Raw genomic sequence first — 17,296 nt, forward strand, 5'->3', positions numbered from 1 at the left:
CTCGTCAACAAAAACATAAAAGACTCCCAATTAAAAAATTCACCAAAGAAGAATACGATTATACGTTATGTTTGAACCCAGGTTTTTGCGAAATTTAGTAAAAAAAATCAAGCGCAATCTAGGGATTCAAGTTCAATTTATAGAGGGAAGAAACATGAGAAGCGAAAATAATAAAAGGAATGAGCTTCTTCATTAAGGGGCTTTTTTGCTAGTCTTTAGGGTGTTTTGTGAGGATTGGGAAAAGCTGAGAGGGGAGATTCGGTGGGTCAGGGTCGAGAGGAAGAGCAAAAGAGAGGTTGAGAAGAGAAACTAACCTGGTTTTTTTTTTTTTTTTTTTTTAAGGTGATGATAATGGCGGTGTACAACTTGATAGCTTGATTGCATGAATTATGCTTTACTGCAAAGTGTACAACTTGATTGCATATTTATAATTTTGCTTGATTTGTGTTAAAATTTAACATAGAATGCTAGTTGCAGTTCTAACTTGTGGATCAATCTTTCTGGTTGCGCTTATTAATGCATCTAAAGTAACTGGCAGCTTCTAGCCATCTCAATTCTCCAATGTGGATCAACAAAATAGCTTTCAGCCTCTTAATGTTAAAAATCTTCTAAATCTTTTCATTTGAATAATAAGTGATTTGCAGACAAAAATCAATTAGTCTTATAACTACGTATCTAAATGGAAAGTGTGAATTACAACAGTTTGGCCAACATTGAATTTTGCTTCAATTGAAGTTTTTTTGTGAATTAGAGTTGGTTTTTTTATGTTTATTAAGAAATTTAATAGTTGGGTGTATATCAGTAATTTTATAATTAAAAAGTTGGTATAAAAATAATTGACTCTACATGTAATAATAAAAAAAAAATTAAATCAAATAGGGATGGTATTTTCGTCTTTACGACAAATATATACTGTATTTAACAGAATTTACTAACGGAACATAACGGTGGGTCGGAAAGTGTCACTTTAAAATTTTTCGGGTGGGAAAGGGTCATTAGCCCAAACCTTGGGTGAGAAAAGGCCCTTTACTGCGTTAAATATATAGATTTACAAAAGAGTATTAAATATGCGAAGATCAATCATATCAAGTATCCAATCCAATCTCAATACACTAAACTCCTTTTAATCATTACTATAATTTAAGTTTGTCTATCTAAAATCGCTCTCACTCTCTCTAGGGTTCTTTCCCTCTCTGTAATTCCATCCAAATTTCTCAATTGGAAACCCTCCATTTTTACTTCATCATTTCAACCCCCACCACCAATTGTTTCCCTCTTCAAATTTCATTGCAATTATCAGCTTTTACTTCCTCCGGTACTTTCTCTCTCCATCTTTTTAATTTTGTTTGCTTCTTGTATGTTTCTGATTGTGTGCAGCTTGCGTTTCTTCACGAAATGGGTTATTTTGTTTGAATTATTATTTTTTTTTTTAATTGAAGTTTAGGTCTAGGAGAGGTTGTTTTGTCGAATATGAGCTGGTTGCTGCTCAATGGACACAATTGGGGTTCTGAATTATGAGACTTTTGTTTTCGTTTATTGTTTTCCTCTGGGCATGCTTCAGCCGGAAATAAATTAACTTTCAGTTCCTCAAGGTTAGATTTTTAGGAATGAATTTTGAGATGAAACAATCCTGCATGTGGTTGATTCTTTTCAGGTGGTAAAATGTCAAAGCGGGTTATAGGAAAGATAGTATTTTGGGACTGTTTTTGTAGTGTTGATTCCCTGCAAAATAAAAATTTGATGTTTTTGACGAAGCTGTGGTGGTAGACTTAAAATGTTAAGGATAGGATTTTAAATTGTCTAATGTGAGGAAGGGTTCTGCTACTACTGTCCATGTGAATTTATGGGGGGTCTGCTATTACTATCTAGGTTAATTTATCAGGTTGGTAGACTAACAAGAAAAGTGAAAGTTTACCTTCCTTTCTCTCTTTCTATACGTAGTAGCAATTGTCATCAACCTGTATAGGTTTCATCCTTCTCTTTCTTGGACTAGAAATGATCTTGGGTTTCAAATTGGATTTGAGCTTGAACTTTGTCAGGTCTTGCAAAGGCCTATGTGTAAAATGAGTTCAGTTTGGCAGTAGGCCTACTCAATGATCATGTCTAATTGTAGCCATCCAACTTTCATGTTTATGATTTGGATAGCTCCCACATTCATTGATTGGTGATTTTAGTTTAATTATATGTAGATATTCGACTGTATACCTTTATATTTGTGTTAGTATTTTATATGTGCTAATTCGTTTTAATAAACAGATAATATGTTTTTGCCTCAAATAGAAGTCTTAAGAAAATTGTCATAAAAGGATGGGGTGATTGATATACCAGTAAAGTAATTTCATTCTACTTCTGCAAGGTTTCTTAGTAATTCAAATGGCATAGGGTTCAATTTTGCCATGCTAATAAATTGAGCTTTAGAACATGCCTCTGTTGTGCAATTTGGAAACATGTAACTGTTGTTACGCTAATAAGTTGAACTGCCATGACACCTATCTATAATATGAATTCTTAGTTTAATTATTTGTTGTTCTTTTAATTGTTAATAGAGTACTTTATCTATTCTATTCTAGCTACACACACACACACACACACACATTGTTGGTTGAGTCTCTTATTCTCTGCTTGAAAAGTCCATATTTTTGTTAATCTTTTATCTTCATAAAACTAGTAAGTGGGATCTTTTGAATTTTGATTTTTTTTTTTTTACTGGTTGTCCAAAGCGTGTTATGTGCATCCCAAGTTTCTGATAAAAGTTATTACGTGTTAATCTATGACAGGAAGGTGCGCAGATTGGTATGTTTAGTCTGGAACTGGTATATTTTTGTGAGGCTGGACAATGTTGTCTTTTGATTCAACTGTTTGTTGCAGCAGTCTTAATCCTTCTTATTTCTGAATGACCCTAATAAAATCATGGACACATATTTGTTGTATCTCCTTGCATTACCTTGAAGCATAATAATTGTCTCCATACTATATTTAGTATTTGAATATTACTTCCTTATCTCTTACATGCCACTTCTTTACTATTCGCACTTTGTTATGGGGTTAAATAAACCCCCATTAAATGAACCTAATTAAAGCTTAACTTGCCAATATCTTTTGTTTTTTTCTTTTGGCTTTTTCTTGGCAGCAGTCTGTTCTGTTTTCAACAAATTGATTTCTTGATATTTTGCACCACCTTCATAAGCCTCATAATTATCATTCAGAAATCTCTTTTGCCTGTCTCTTTATTACTGCTACTAATGTTATCACTATACCTTTAGTTAAAAATCTTACATTGCAACTCCCTTGATTCTTATCTCATGACACTATATCAATTGAAATTCATGCTCTGCAACTCCTTTTGGCCATTCATATTGTTACCTCCTTTCAATTTGTGCATACTTCTTCCCATGAATTCTTCTGGCCTCTTTACCTTCTTCACAGTTACCTTGCAAGCTTGTACAATTAGATACCTAAGATGCCACGGGAAAAGGAAAATACATCAGCTGCTGCTGAGCCAGTGGAATCTGAAAAGCAAGTTGTCTCTGGTGAGAAGGTTGATCTTGATGAAGACAATGATCCTGAGGAGAACATGGAGGAAGAGTATGAGTATGAAGAGGTAGAAGAAGAAGAAGAAGAGGAAGAAATAGAAGAGGAGGTGGAAGAAGTAGTGGAAGAGGAGGAGGAGGATAATGATAATGCCAATGAAGTTGATGCACTGAAAAGCACTAACGGTAATGATATGAAAGTTGAAGATGAGGATGAGAAGAAAAAACATGCTCAGCTTCTTGCTCTTCCTCCTCATGGTTCTGAAGTATACATTGGTGGCATTCCTCATGATGCTTCTGAGGATGATTTGAGGAGTTTTTGTGAGACCATAGGAGAAGTTACTGAGGTAAGCTCTGGTTTTATAAGTATAGTACCTTGTTTTGTGCTTTTGTTAACACAAAGTCTAATTTTGTTATGTTTTTTACTACAGGTTCGAATAATGAAAAGCAAAGATTCGAGTGAGAACAAAGGCTTTGCATTTGTCACCTTTAGAAATGTAGAACTGGCCACCAAAGCTATTGATGAGCTGAATAATGCTGAATTTAAGGTGATATAACCTTGTGTGCATCATATCTGTGTTGCCTAGTCTCCACAATATATTTATGTGATGATATAAGGGCAGGTTGTATATTATTATCTTCAAAATATAACCAAGGAATTGTTGGCATGTGATATTTTGACATTTTTTTATTTTCATGGCCTCTTGCTTTCTTTCTCTTCTTTCTTTGGCCATTATTTTGAATACTTATCTGTAGTTTGTTGTTTTAACTGAGTGCCTTCCTATAATCTCTCTCTCCCTCAGGGTAAAAAAATAAGATGTTCTACATCTCAAGCAAAGCACCGACTATTCATTGGTAATATTCCTAGAAACTGGGGATTGGAAGATCTAAGGAAGGTTGTGTCGGAGATTGGGCCAGGAGTTACTGGTGTGGAACTGGTGAAGGTTAGAGTGATTTCCATTTCTCAATTGGTTGTTTCAAGCCCGTTTAATTTGATTTATGAACAGTTTTCAAATGAACAAATTTTTAGATCACATAACAACATGCACTTCTTATCAGATTTACGCATTTCATTTGAGGTGGTTAGAATTTGTCATTTTATATTTAGTAGATTGTTAGTGATGTTATAGTGGATTGACAAATAAGTTAGCAATAAGCAGATTCGTGTGCTATAAATATAAAGTCTCAACAGCCACAATCATTTCACGTTTTCAATTATTATATTATACTGTAATATGAACTAATACTCTGTATATGGTTAAAAAGTTCTAATATATCTTTTACCAATTAATTTTGGGATTGATAATTAATCTAATAATATAATACTAAAAAAGTGAATGAATATTGAGAACATTCTTTGAAAGTTGATAGAGATGAAAAAAGAGTCTAGGAGATTGAAGATCAATAACCCTTATGGAGATATGAGAAAGCAGTGAAATGGGTTTTAATCTCTAATAAAATGTCTTGAGAAAGATAGTCAAACATTAAGTGTTATAGAAAAGGAAATAAATATTTTTTGTTTTTTAATACTATTTTATAGAATATTAAGAAAACAACTTTTTTTTCGTTTTCTGTAATTGAAGTAACTTTTAGAATTCTGTACGAAAACAATTTAAAAAAATCTCCTAATATTTGGAGATTATTTTTTATTTTTAAATCTCTTAAAATAATAAACTTTTTTTTTCTTCCAGGATTTAATTCTTGTGAACTAATTATTTATTTATTTATTTATTTTTGGTTTGGTTACAGGATATGAAAAACTCAAGTAACAACAGAGGTTTTGCTTTTATTGAGTACCACAACCATACATGTGCTGAATACTCGAGGCAAAAAATGATGAACCCAAAGTTCAAATTAGGCAGTAATGCTCCGACTGTGAGCTGGGCTGACCCAAGGAATGCTGATTCTTCTGGTGCCTCTCAGGTATTGTTTAATCATTTTCCACTGGGGATCACATTTTTGTCAGACTACTACCATTCCATTCTGTTATACGAACTGTTAATTTTCCCTAAACTTTGTTTGCATGCATTCATGCTTTCTTTCCCATTTCTTTGAAATTACATTTTTAGATTTTGTTCTGCTGTCCTTTGCTTTCTGAAGTATGGGTGTGGTCATTCAACTTCTCTTATACAGGTGAAGGCAGTCTATGTGAAGAATTTACCAAAGAATGTAACTCAGGATCAGTTAAAAAAGCTTTTTGAGCATCATGGGAAAATTACTAAAGTGGTTCTCCCACCAGCAAAGTCTGGGCAGGAAAAGAATAGAATTGGTTTTGTACATTTTGCGGAGAGGTCTAGTGCCATGAAGGCACTGAAGAACACTGAAAAATATGAACTTGATGGTGATTGTTCTGAAAATGAATTAGTATAAGTTATTTTCTGATAGCAAAGGAATTAGTCAGTTATATTTGCTGATTTGTTCTGATTGACAGGCCAAGTTTTGGAATGTTCTCTTGCAAAGCCACAAGCAGATCAGAAGTCTACTGGAGGATCGGTTTCTCAGAAGCCAAGTTTACTTCAAAGTTATCCACCTCATATTGGTTATGGTTTGGCTGGGGGAGGCTATGGTGCTATGGGTGCAGGGTTTGGTGCTGCACCTCTTGCACAGGTGAGAAGATATCTATGGATATATTTTGTGCTTTAACAATTTTTGTCAATACTTTGTTTAGATGATATACTTTGTGTAATCTGAGTTCAGCCTTTGCATGAAGATTGATTGATAATCTTGCTGGTTTCTTTATGTTTTGCCATGGAGTTGTGGAATATGCATGTATAATTGCCCATTTTCTCATTGGAAAGTGTTTCAAGAACTGTAAGACTCTTGCTTGTTGTCTGTTGAGATGATTTTCTTATGCTGAAATGGGTTTTATTTTTTATATAAAACCTTCGAAGTTGTGAATACTCGTAAGACAGTGCTTGGATAACGGATTGCTCTCTTTTTCTTTTTTATTCTTATGTTCATTTGTAGCTTTGTTAATATTGGAAAGCATATTTCTTGCAGCCTATGATCTATGGAAGGGGACCAACTCCTGCTGGCATGGCAATGATGCCAATGCTTCTACCTGATGGGCGGATTGGATATGTCCTGTAAGCACAAACATATACCTTTGTCTTGCAACTTCATGCAGTCTTTAGATTTATATCTAGTACCTTCGCCCTATAACAAAGTGGGAGACTTTTGTATATGTTTTCGTCTTAGGATCAGAGGAAGAGAAGTCTTATGAACACCCTTTTATCTACCTCTCATTAAGCTGTAGTGTCCACTGCCCAGTGATTGGCTTGGCAGGTGGATGCAATCAGCTGCTATTTCAATGAAGCATCCTTTTTTCTTTTTCCTGGTATTGTTGGGCCTTAGAACACTCTCACAGGTCGCGAACCAGGTCTGCTAGTTCTGGTTGATTAGATCACTGGTTTGTATTGTTGAAAGTACTAATCTGGTTTGATCTTGGTGGCATTGTTCAGTAAAGTAAGATATTTTTATTAGGTTGGTTAATTTAGTTCCCCTATCAAAAACACAACTTTTGTAAGTGAGCTCAGAATGTGAGACATGGTCGGTGTGCTAGCGTATGGAATATGGTCTGTTGAATTTAGATGCATGGCTGATATTTGAATTTATGATGAATGACCTTGGACTGCTCAATGTAGTAATCCGATGCTCCAACTTAACCAAATCAGTTTGAATAATTATTGTAGAATGTTTGAATTTTCCATTGTGAAATAAATAGGTCTATCATATGCGTATTTAATAGTAATATTTTTCTGAGGAAAAGAAATATAGTTTGATATGAAACACTGATACCATGGTTCCATGTGCCTTTTTGACTGAATGCTGTTTATCTTGTCGTCCTTGTAGGCAACAGCCAGGAACTCAGCCACACAGTTTGCCTGCACATCATAGGAATAGTGGCAGGAGTAATGGCGGGGGTGGGAACAAGAGTGGTGGTAGTTCAAGCAGGGGGAGGCACAGCAATGATGGAGGTCGTGGGCAAAGATATCGCCCGTATTAGTGACATCTGTTAAATGCTTAAATTTATAGATGGGAATGTGTTACTACTAAAGCCTATAATTGTTTGGTATTTGATTATAGCAGCATGTTATTATTTAACTAAGTTAATAGTTGTAGAATCCTGCATACAATGTGATTATAATATATGGTATTAGTCATTTAGTTCCATTTTTCTGTGTCCTTTGATGCTGTGGTCATCTAGCATCTGATCATTTTATTGGTGGTGCACACATGTATATGGCATATTTTCCAGTATATGCATGTGATAGAAAATGTTATGCAGTATCAGTACTAAATTCCTGCCCTCTTTTCAACCTTATTCGATTGTCATCTCTTTTTGAAGGGACGGTGTAAAATAAATTGTTGAAAGAAATATTCCTGAGTTTACAAAATGCTTAAGATTTGATAAGCGCACTTCGAGACAGTCATAATCATTCGATATCTTTTAAGCTCTGTTTTAAAAACCGGACCGGACCGGCCGATCGAACCGGTTGGACCGTGAACCGGTAGTTTCTCCGGTCCGGTTTAGGTCTCAGGGGGGTTTTTGAAATATTTTAAAATTATGAGGGTTACTTTGTAATTTTATAGGGGTATTTTGAAGATATATCAAAAGTTTAGAGATTAATTGGTAATTTTATTGGGACATTTTTGGAATAAATAAAAATTGTAGGGACCAATTCCACTTTTTTTGGGGAATTTTTGTAATATATTGAAATTTAAGAGGTTAATATGTAATTTTTTAAAAATAAAATATTGCTGACATCATCGATCCAACCGACCGGTCCAACCGGTTGGACCGATTGAACCGTGACCCAGACAGTAAAACGGTTTACCCTCCGGTCCGGGTTTTAAAACAATGCTTTTAAGCAAACGAAACAATTGATAATTTTCATTAAAACTATCAACCTACTAAAAGTTACAGAGATGAATATGCCGTAGGTTTCATCTCTTCGGCAAGGATAACAGAGAACCGTTCATGCACATTCTTTCCCCCACCATCATCCTACTCTTCATTTTCTTCACTGTCTTTATCTTGTTTGGTTTTTTTACTTATCTTTGATGGCTCATCTTCGACTTTCTGTTTCTTTTTCTCTTCTTTTGACTTTGATGCTACTGCTCTCTTCCCAGCATTTTTCTGCCTAAATTCTGAAAGTAAACTAGATCTCGTAAGAACTTCACAAAGTGGGGGTGAAGAAATTCTGGAAACTGTTACCAATAAATTGGTTGAATCTATTTATATTTATAATTGCACTTTTGAACATGTGATTTCCAAGTTCCATAAACAGTATATTGGCAGGCCTTCAAGACCACTATAGCTGCCAACAGGTGCTAGCCACAAACATGAAACAGAAAGCATTGCAATAAATTAGCTGTTTGCAGAGAACCAACACCAACACAAAACTGTAGTTTCTAAGCTAAGTTCATGGCAAAAGAAGAACATTAAAAGGATAATCATGACTTGCTAAGCAAACATAGAAAGCAAGTTCCTGTCCTTTTAAAAATGACCAAAGGCTAGCGCAAACAGAATTGTTTTCAATATAAACTTCTTATTGACAACTCCATTAATGATTATGGCATAGATCAGAGACCTAAGGTATACTTTGGAAACTACTTGATTTCCCGAAATAATGTGATCAAATAGTAGATATCTTATCGTATCTAATTCGAAACCATTGTGGCAAGTGGTGCAAGCACGTAAACAAGAAGGATAACAGGTAGCCTACAATATTCAATTACTATAAAAGACAGAAAAAAGGTCAGTTACTTCTTCAATTTCGTAAAATAAATTATAATAATTGATTTTCACACCATAAGTGCTTAAAACACATAATAAGTATGGGCCATGGCCGAGTAAAATCGAGGGTCAATTACTTTCTTCAATGATATCTTTTGAGAGATTAAAAATTTGTAGGGCTCTAAGATAAACTCAAAAGCACTCTAATGGCCAAATATTCTATATGAAAGATCTTTACAGATCTTCGTTATTTTATTAGATTTAAGAAGTATGGCCTAGAGAGAAAATGAAGGAAAGCTTAAGAAAATTCAGCCAAAAAAAATTACTTTTACAGAAATCTGTGGAAGAAACCAATACTTAAATTTGCTAAAAATTTGGAAACGGTCATATGCTTTATTTTCCCAGCTTAGGAATATTTATAGATACCAATTTGGATGGAAGCCCTCTTATAGCTAACATATTGACTTTTACATGTTATACGTTTTAGTGACTTGTTGACATGGACAATTTATTCCGCTTACTACTCATCATTTCATTAGAAAAAGAACTACATACAGATACCAACTACTTGTCATATACACAAAATTTTAACTCCAACATAACCTGTCCCCCCTTATTCTTCTTTTGCAATGCCTTCTTTGTACAACTGGTGCTGATTATATTTCCCTTTTGTAGCAAATTTTACACCAATATTCACAAATATCTTTGTTGCCTACAATATCTGTTTCATAAATATATGGAGAAGACTATTCATTTATAAGGCATATATGCAGTAATCTGATTTGTTATCTCAAAAGATCATAATCCTAATAGCCAGAAAATAAAAAGTCTTGTTCAAAATAACCTTCAAATGCATGTTCCTCTTTATTGATTAATAAAATCTTTTCTTCAAACACATTTTCTTCTTCTTGATCTCTCAATTTACTTCAATTCTTTCCCTATGTAGTTACATACTGAAAAATCTATTTGCCTAGGAGAAGGTACATATGGCTTCTTCTAATGAGGTTGTGAAAATCATTCTTCAGATAGTGTATTTCATACGGGTTCTGATTTAGAAGATAGTGAACTTATTTTCTCCACTGTTCACTTAAGGTGCTTGATTTTCTTCTTCATCTTATTATTCATTATTTCCCCATAAATACAAACACGGCCCCAATGCAAGTGAATCCCAATACTGTAAGGTTTTGGTAGCAGTGTTACTTCTGATCAACATGGATAAGTACAGATATTTGTATGAATCTAAACTCTAGGAAAATAGGATACAAGATGGAGTAATTCAATCTTACCCCTCCTTTGAAAAGATATAACACTTTGGCTTCGTTAAAGGATTGATCTTTCCAAAAGGAAGAGGAGAAATAATCCTATAGCCATTAAAGGTAATGAGATTGCTAGGAAATGGGTGATCCATAGAGAAAACTATGAATAACAAGATGATGTAAAAAATCTGGCGGCTAAGAGCGCTGCATCAAGGAAAAAGGTTAACCATTTTCCAAATGAAAGCGCTTGTGAATCTCTTCCTTCTGATGATAACACTTGAGCTTGATTCTCTTAGATAATTTGCATAATAGCCACTGGAGAAGGCACTTGATACCTTTCTAAATCATAATATATCTGCTAATCTTAATCTATAACAAGAATGCAGGACAAAGAATAGAAGAAAATCAAAAGATAAAGATGTAGAACAAGTGTTTGAAGAAAAGACCACCTAAAGTAGTAAATAGGAAAAAGGTAATTGAAGTTTATTCTTAACTAAACATTTCCTCTTTTCCAACTCAGGATGCTTTCCAACTGAAGAAAAGGAAACCTTCGCAAACCATATTGAGAAGGTATAGTAAAGATAAGCATCAATTTGTCATGTGTATTGTATTACCAGTTGATAATTTCCTGCCTAAGACAAGGGTTAATAAGGGGGAATTGTGAGAGCTATAGTTCTATGTACATGTCAAGTAATTGTTATGTGTATAACATTCTTTTTAATTCAAACATTTACATATTGAGAAGAATAAAGTATAGACATCAACATGTAAGAATCAATATGATTGCCAATAGGAGAACCTTTCTTCAAATACTATGAAGGCTTTTCTTCAAATTTTGTTATCTATAAATGCCGCTAATGAAGAATAAATAGTCTAACACTTATAACTTCAACAAAAGTCTGAGCACAAGTTTCTTCCAGAGAATTCTCTAGAATCAATTCTTTTGATTGAACATTGTTTCATTTCCTACATTTTCTCATTGACCATTCTTATTAAACCTGATAAACTAGAGTAAATCATATATGAGTAAATCCGACCACAAAATAAACATGGACTGAAATAGGCCAGAAATCCTAATATTTCCTTCTCTTTTCAGACATACAAAATGACTAGCATGGAAAGGCATGGATGAAAATTAAAACTCAAATATTGACTAACCATCAAGGGAAGCTTTAAGAGGGCCAACGAACTCAGGAAAGTCAATTTCTTCAATTGCTTTTAATACATCATCAGCATTAATAGTTTGCCTCTTTGACTCCTTGCATATATCATTAGCCCTGCAAGTAATTTTCACCCCATAAACACTAGCTCACAACAAAAATTCATACCCAAATTCTCTTAACAAAAACTTTGTACTAAAAACACCAACGTCATGCTGCAAAAACCACATAAGAGCTTCCATATAGTCATCAAATCCCAAGCAGTTAACTTAATTTAACCAATATCCACTTGACAAACCTTCCAATCATCAAACTTTCGAAGAAAAAAATTGAACTTTTGCGATAAAATTTCAAAATATCCAAGATTCACCTAAGAAGTAAATATAAAAACTCTAAATGGGTGAGTTGAAACAATGAGATGGTTGGTTACTGCTTACGTGGCGGAGAGGTAGTGGATAAAGATACGGGCGCTTTCGGAGAAAGCGAGAAGGGAGTCTTTGTTGACGGTGATGTCGGTATCGGGTGAACACTCGTTGAGCTTATCCTTAACCACTCTGCGCACGATAGTCTTGGGCAGCTCTTCCATCTCTGATACCACTTTCTCCGTTTCCATCTCTGAAGAAACCTTTGATTTTTCGTTCAATTTTTGGTGGCTTTATGGTTTGACATTTAACAAAAACGCGATTGTTATAAGATCTTGTTTCCCGCCATCACTGTTGGGTCCTGGTGAAAGGAATTGGGCTTGGGATACTTTCAACCCAAATCTGGTTTGGTCTAGACTGGCCACATCGGCCCAAACTCAGGGCTACGGTGGAGGCCTCTGTTATTTGCAACGTCCGCCACGAGATTTTTGTTTTTTAGTTTTTTTTTTAAATGTTAAATTTAGAATTCAAGTTGTATATTTTTTATTTATCTAATCTTTTTTAGATTAGAATTCTAAACCAAAATTTAAAAGTTTTTTTCCTTTTTGAAATTTCTTTTTTATCAAAAGTTAATGTCAAAGACTTGAAAATTTCCTCTTTTATTAGTAACTTAATTGATAATCTTGTAGTTATAAATAATGAAATATAATACAACCGAAATGACTTATATATAATATGGTGAAAGCATTAGTAATTAATTATAATTGTTCATTGATTGATAAGCGTGTAATTATAAAAATAAATATATATTAGTTTCAAGGAATCCTAGTAGCAAAGTTTTACGTTCTCTAACGTAGCAAAATAACATCAACAAATTGATTACGGCAAGTCGACCCACCCAACTTCTTTTGGTTTTCAATTTCAAACATAAAATGTGGCTTCCTCATCAAACTAACTTATCACGCGCTTAACTTAAGTTGACCACCTCCCTCTCACACTCACGCTTATAAAATCTGCCTTACAATATTGTTGGTGTAACACTTTTATTATTATTATTATTATTATATCTCTAATCTATTACATAAAAAAAATATTTTATTTATATATATTAATTAAATATTAAGAATAATATTTTTATTAATTAATAATAATTTTAAAAATTATACTAATTTAATAAAATTAAGTATTTACTAAATCAAATAAACATTAAAAGATCTGAAACTAATATACTAGAATATTAAATTTTTATTCTAGTTTATGTTGTATATTCTTTTAATTTTAGTGTTTTTAGATTAGTATTAATTTATTTTGAGTTATTAAAGATTAATATTTGCATTTAATGAAGTTTTGTTTTTAATTTTTTATCATTTTTTTGAATTATGAATTTATTATAAATAACAATCAAATTAACATAAATAAAAAGAAAGAGAAAATAAAATATATTTTATGGTAAATGAATAACGTCACACCAAATTGGTGTAGATAAATAGTATTGCACCAAATAGTTGAATCAAAATTTGGACACTGGTGTCCCATTAAAGATACCCTTGGGATGGGTAGGGACTTGAGTGACGAGTTTTTTATAATAAAATAGAGTAACTTTAATGGAAATATCAATTATAAAATTTAACATATTTAAAGTTGTAGTTTTGAAACTAGTGAGGGTAACTTTAGTAAATTCGCAAATAAAACGCTAATCATATAATTCACGCATTATTTGCCAATTTTTGTATTTTATCAACCAAACCATATTATTCGTAAACTATATGTTTCAAACGATTTATTTGTGAATTATTTTTGTATTTTTCTCGTACCTAAATTTTTATCAAATTTTTACAAACGTATATTTTACCATTTATCGTATCATACTCATAAAATTCTTGTACATTTTTTTGTCATACCCATATATTTAAAATACTATATTGATTTTAATCAAGTGATTTATAAAAAATACTAAAATTAGGATTGATATTATTATATTTTTTAAAACGTATTATTGATAATATGTCGTATTAAGCTCATATATACTATAATTTTTCTGTATCTAAATTTTATAGTCAAATTTTTATAAATATATTTTCTACTACCGTAACATATTCGTAAAATTTGAATTACCCTTTTTCTTTTTTTAGCCGTAATCGTATTTCCTAAAAGGAGGGTCAGTATAATTTGCTAAAACGTGTGGGGGTTTCCCAAAAACAAAAATGAAGTTCATATGTAAGACATCCCTCCATTGAGTTTTCTTGCGGATTAAAGAGAAGAGAAGCTTCCACATAACCCCACCTTCACAAGTCTCTTGTCCTCTGCTCACCGCCTTCCATATTTAAATAAATCCCTTCAAGAATCATTCATCTGTTTTTCGAAAGTGAAAGTTTAAGACTTTGGTAGATTTATCACTTCAATGGAATCCTACGGTGGATCCTACTCCTCCCAACCCTATGCTCCCTCCGCACCCTCTTTGCCGGACTCCTACGCCCAGCCCTCTAACCATTCCTACAACACCAACACTTTGCCGGGCTCCTACGCCCAGCCCTCTAACCATTCCTACAACACCACCACTTCGCCGCCGCCACCTCCAAGCTACTATGGCCAACCGCCGCCTCAGCCGCCGTACCACCACCAAGCACAGGGTTATGGCTACCCACAGCCACCGGCGCCGAGTTATGGGCATAATTCATTTCCTCCGGGGACAAACCCGGATGTTATAAGGAGTTTTGAGATGGTTGATAGAGATCGGAGTGGTTTTATTGACGATAAAGAGTTGCAGCAAGCTCTATCTTCTGCGCACCAGAGGTTTTCTCTCAGAACTATAAAGCTGCTCATCTTTCTTTTCAAGGATCCGCATGATTCTTCTTTGCGAATCGGTTTGTTCTTTTCATCTTTCTTACTTTTCGGCTTTATCTTGGGTTTGAATTATGCAATTTTAATTTAGGGCATCTTTACGGAGAAAACCCTTCAAAAAAAATTCTATCAAAAAATGATAACCTACAATTATTTTTTTCGATCGAGGAACCAATGCACGCTTAACTGGATTTTTACATACTCGGTAATTAGTTGACAGTCTATTGAATGAACTGGGGTATTGCTGCTGATGTTATTTTCGGACTGAGTTTTAATTAATTGTATGCAATTATGACATGGTTTTTGAGTGGGATTACTTCTATGGGATATTTTCATATTGGTTCTTTATATGTGTCAAGGGTTTTGACTTTTATACAAATTCTCTTTCTCCTTTGATTACTTTGACCAGTTAAAGCAAATAAAAGCTTTGCTGCTTTTTTCTTTGGCTTTATAGTCGTTTGTTTCAGATTCACTTTGTTGAAATTTTTCCATGAGCTGATGTTAAGCTAAATTCCTGTGACAGGGCCCAAGGAATTTGCTGCATTGTGGAGTTGCCTTGGTGAATGGCGAGTGAGTGGTTTTAACCTTGTTGATATTTTTAAATAGTTTTTTTTTTAAGGCGTGGGAGAAATTTTGGGAAAATGAACATTTATGGTCTTTAAACCATTCTATTTCGTTTATCTTCCAACACATGACAGAGACCACAAATGAAAAAAAAAAAAAAAAAGCAATTTCGCTCTCTTTTGTAGGGAGATTTCCCATGAACTCAGTGGTGGTACATATCTAATTGTGCAAATTCTTTATGTCTTAATATTTTGTTTATAAATTAATTGTATCGATTCTACTAGACCAATTATTGCAAAATGAAATTTGACATTTTTGGTAACATTTAGGAAGGAAATGCTTTTGTTATAGCATTATTACAATGTTAGGCTATTGCAGTTGTTTGGCATGATGGTGCATGTATTTATCTATTTTGCTGTCAAATTTGTCTACATACTTGTATCAAATCTTACTAAGGAAGAAAACAGTAAACTAAGAGGAACAGTTGCATTGTAAATTTGATATTCTAGATGAAGGTATTGATCAGTGTGCTTCTAGAAAATACTTCTGACTTCTGAGGTCTTTGCTCATCAAGTTTCCAGAGACATTCTGGTCAATATGTATTGCATGCATTTTTGCCTTGGGACACCCTTCCCCTTGCACAGGATAACTAAAGATTGAGATGTACTTCAATGCCTATATAATTTCTTTTGACTGTCGTCTTTTTTTCAATGCCATTTTCTATTTCATGAAAAATTAAGTTCAATTTTCTGTGCTTAATGTCAAGCATGGAATTTGTTCTTGTAGGGCATATTTCAGAGATATGATAGAGATAGAAGTGGGAAAATTGATTTGATGGAATTGAGGGATGCTCTCTACAGTACTGGATATGCAGTCCCACCTTCAGTCCTCCAACTTTTGATGTCCAAGTATGAGAGTGGAAATGGCAGGAAAAATGAACTCAGTTTTGACAGTTTTGTTGAGTAAGGCTCCTATTTTATTATACTTGTACTTGTGCTTTTACTTATTTACTTATTTTTCTTTGTTTTTGAGAGTTTTAGCATGTTCTAATGACAATCTTTTGTTTTACTGGATATGCAGATGTGGGATGATTGTGAAGGTGAGTCCTCAAATTGCTACTGCATTTCTTTCTTTCTTTTGTTAGTTACCTTCTCAATTTAATTTTAATCAATGAATCAGTCTTCCCTAATCTTCGGTTATCAGAACAGTTTCTGTGATGTTCTATTCATCTTAAACATATGTGCATGTACAAAGTCAGAGCCCTGTTTCTAAATCTTTGTGCTTCTTAGAATGTTTAGTTTAAGCATATATTAAAATTAGATAGAATTACACCAAACTCTTTTAATGTTGATACATTATTTGATCATGTGAAGCTATTGTGGTTTCAGGGTTTGACTGAAAAATTCAAGGAGAAGGATTCACGTTACACTGGTTCAGCAACACTTACTTATGACTCATTCATGTCTATGGTCATTCCCTTCATTGTGCAATATGATTGACTTAATTGGTAGTATATGTTTTATAACCTTGAGTTCTTTCATTCAGTTGTATAATTTAAAGGAGAATTTGTATATTGATGAGTGGCAAGTGTGAATGAAATTTTAATGCAAGATTGAGTTAGGTTTCTCTTCTATGGAAAGCAAGCGTGACTGTGATTTCTTTGATTCATGCTCCTTTTAGAGAGAAACTATAGATGAAAAAACCAAATAGCGATTAGAAATTTTGTGCTGCTTAGACCAAACCATCAATTGATCCTGTTTTCCGTGTGTAAATTTGAAACAAAAATATATTTCTAGTGTTTCAAGTGATGTGTTTTTGAAGTTGGAAGAAATATTGGTATTGA

The 17,296-nt window shown here is 33.5% G+C and overlaps 3 protein-coding genes across 7 annotated transcripts; 2 read left to right on the forward strand and 1 right to left on the reverse strand.

Moving 5' to 3' along the window:
• Nucleotides 1–1,088: 1,088 nt before the first annotated feature.
• LOC116124477 (heterogeneous nuclear ribonucleoprotein Q-like) lies at nucleotides 1,089–7,700 on the forward strand. Of its 3 annotated transcripts, none has more exons than XM_031410217.1 (10): nucleotides 1,089–1,315; nucleotides 2,778–2,813; nucleotides 3,427–3,877; nucleotides 3,962–4,078; nucleotides 4,334–4,474; nucleotides 5,280–5,453; nucleotides 5,664–5,871; nucleotides 5,962–6,137; nucleotides 6,531–6,616; nucleotides 7,383–7,700. In XM_031410217.1, the coding sequence occupies exons 3-10, from the start codon at nucleotides 3,461–3,463 to the stop codon at nucleotides 7,534–7,536; spliced, it is 1,473 nt and encodes a 490-aa protein (XP_031266077.1). In that variant the 5' UTR covers nucleotides 1,089–1,315; nucleotides 2,778–2,813; nucleotides 3,427–3,460; the 3' UTR covers nucleotides 7,537–7,700. The 3 variants fall into 3 exon arrangements, with proteins under 3 accessions (XP_031266077.1, XP_031266076.1, XP_031266078.1); XM_031410216.1 differs by having other exon boundaries at nucleotides 2,778–2,793; XM_031410218.1 differs by lacking the exons at nucleotides 1,089–1,315; nucleotides 2,778–2,813 and having other exon boundaries at nucleotides 2,826–3,877.
• Nucleotides 7,701–8,252: 552 nt separating this feature from the next.
• On the reverse strand, nucleotides 8,253–12,521 carry LOC116124375 (DNA polymerase epsilon subunit 3). Of its 3 annotated transcripts, none has more exons than XM_031410097.1 (3): nucleotides 12,124–12,517; nucleotides 11,685–11,803; nucleotides 8,253–8,681 (listed from the first exon to the last, which is right to left on the reverse strand). In XM_031410097.1, the coding sequence occupies exons 1-3, from the start codon at nucleotides 12,297–12,299 to the stop codon at nucleotides 8,539–8,541; spliced, it is 438 nt and encodes a 145-aa protein (XP_031265957.1). In that variant the 5' UTR covers nucleotides 12,300–12,517; the 3' UTR covers nucleotides 8,253–8,538. The 3 variants fall into 3 exon arrangements, with proteins under 3 accessions (XP_031265957.1, XP_031265958.1, XP_031265959.1); XM_031410098.1 differs by lacking the exon at nucleotides 8,253–8,681 and adding an exon at nucleotides 9,149–9,271 and having other exon boundaries at nucleotides 12,124–12,521; XM_031410099.1 differs by lacking the exon at nucleotides 8,253–8,681 and adding an exon at nucleotides 9,885–9,991 and having other exon boundaries at nucleotides 12,124–12,521.
• Nucleotides 12,522–14,250: 1,729 nt separating this feature from the next.
• On the forward strand, nucleotides 14,251–17,296 carry LOC116124456 (probable calcium-binding protein CML48). The gene is made up of 5 exons (XM_031410189.1): nucleotides 14,251–14,912; nucleotides 15,413–15,459; nucleotides 16,240–16,415; nucleotides 16,534–16,552; nucleotides 16,842–17,296. Exons 1-5 carry the CDS (start codon nucleotides 14,450–14,452, stop codon nucleotides 16,950–16,952), a joined length of 816 nt encoding a protein of 271 aa, XP_031266049.1. The 5' UTR covers nucleotides 14,251–14,449; the 3' UTR covers nucleotides 16,953–17,296.

Source organism: Pistacia vera, unplaced genomic scaffold, assembly GCF_008641045.1.
Source record: "Pistacia vera cultivar Batoury unplaced genomic scaffold, PisVer_v2 Contig152, whole genome shotgun sequence".
Lineage (NCBI taxonomy): Eukaryota > Viridiplantae > Streptophyta > Magnoliopsida > Sapindales > Anacardiaceae > Pistacia > Pistacia vera.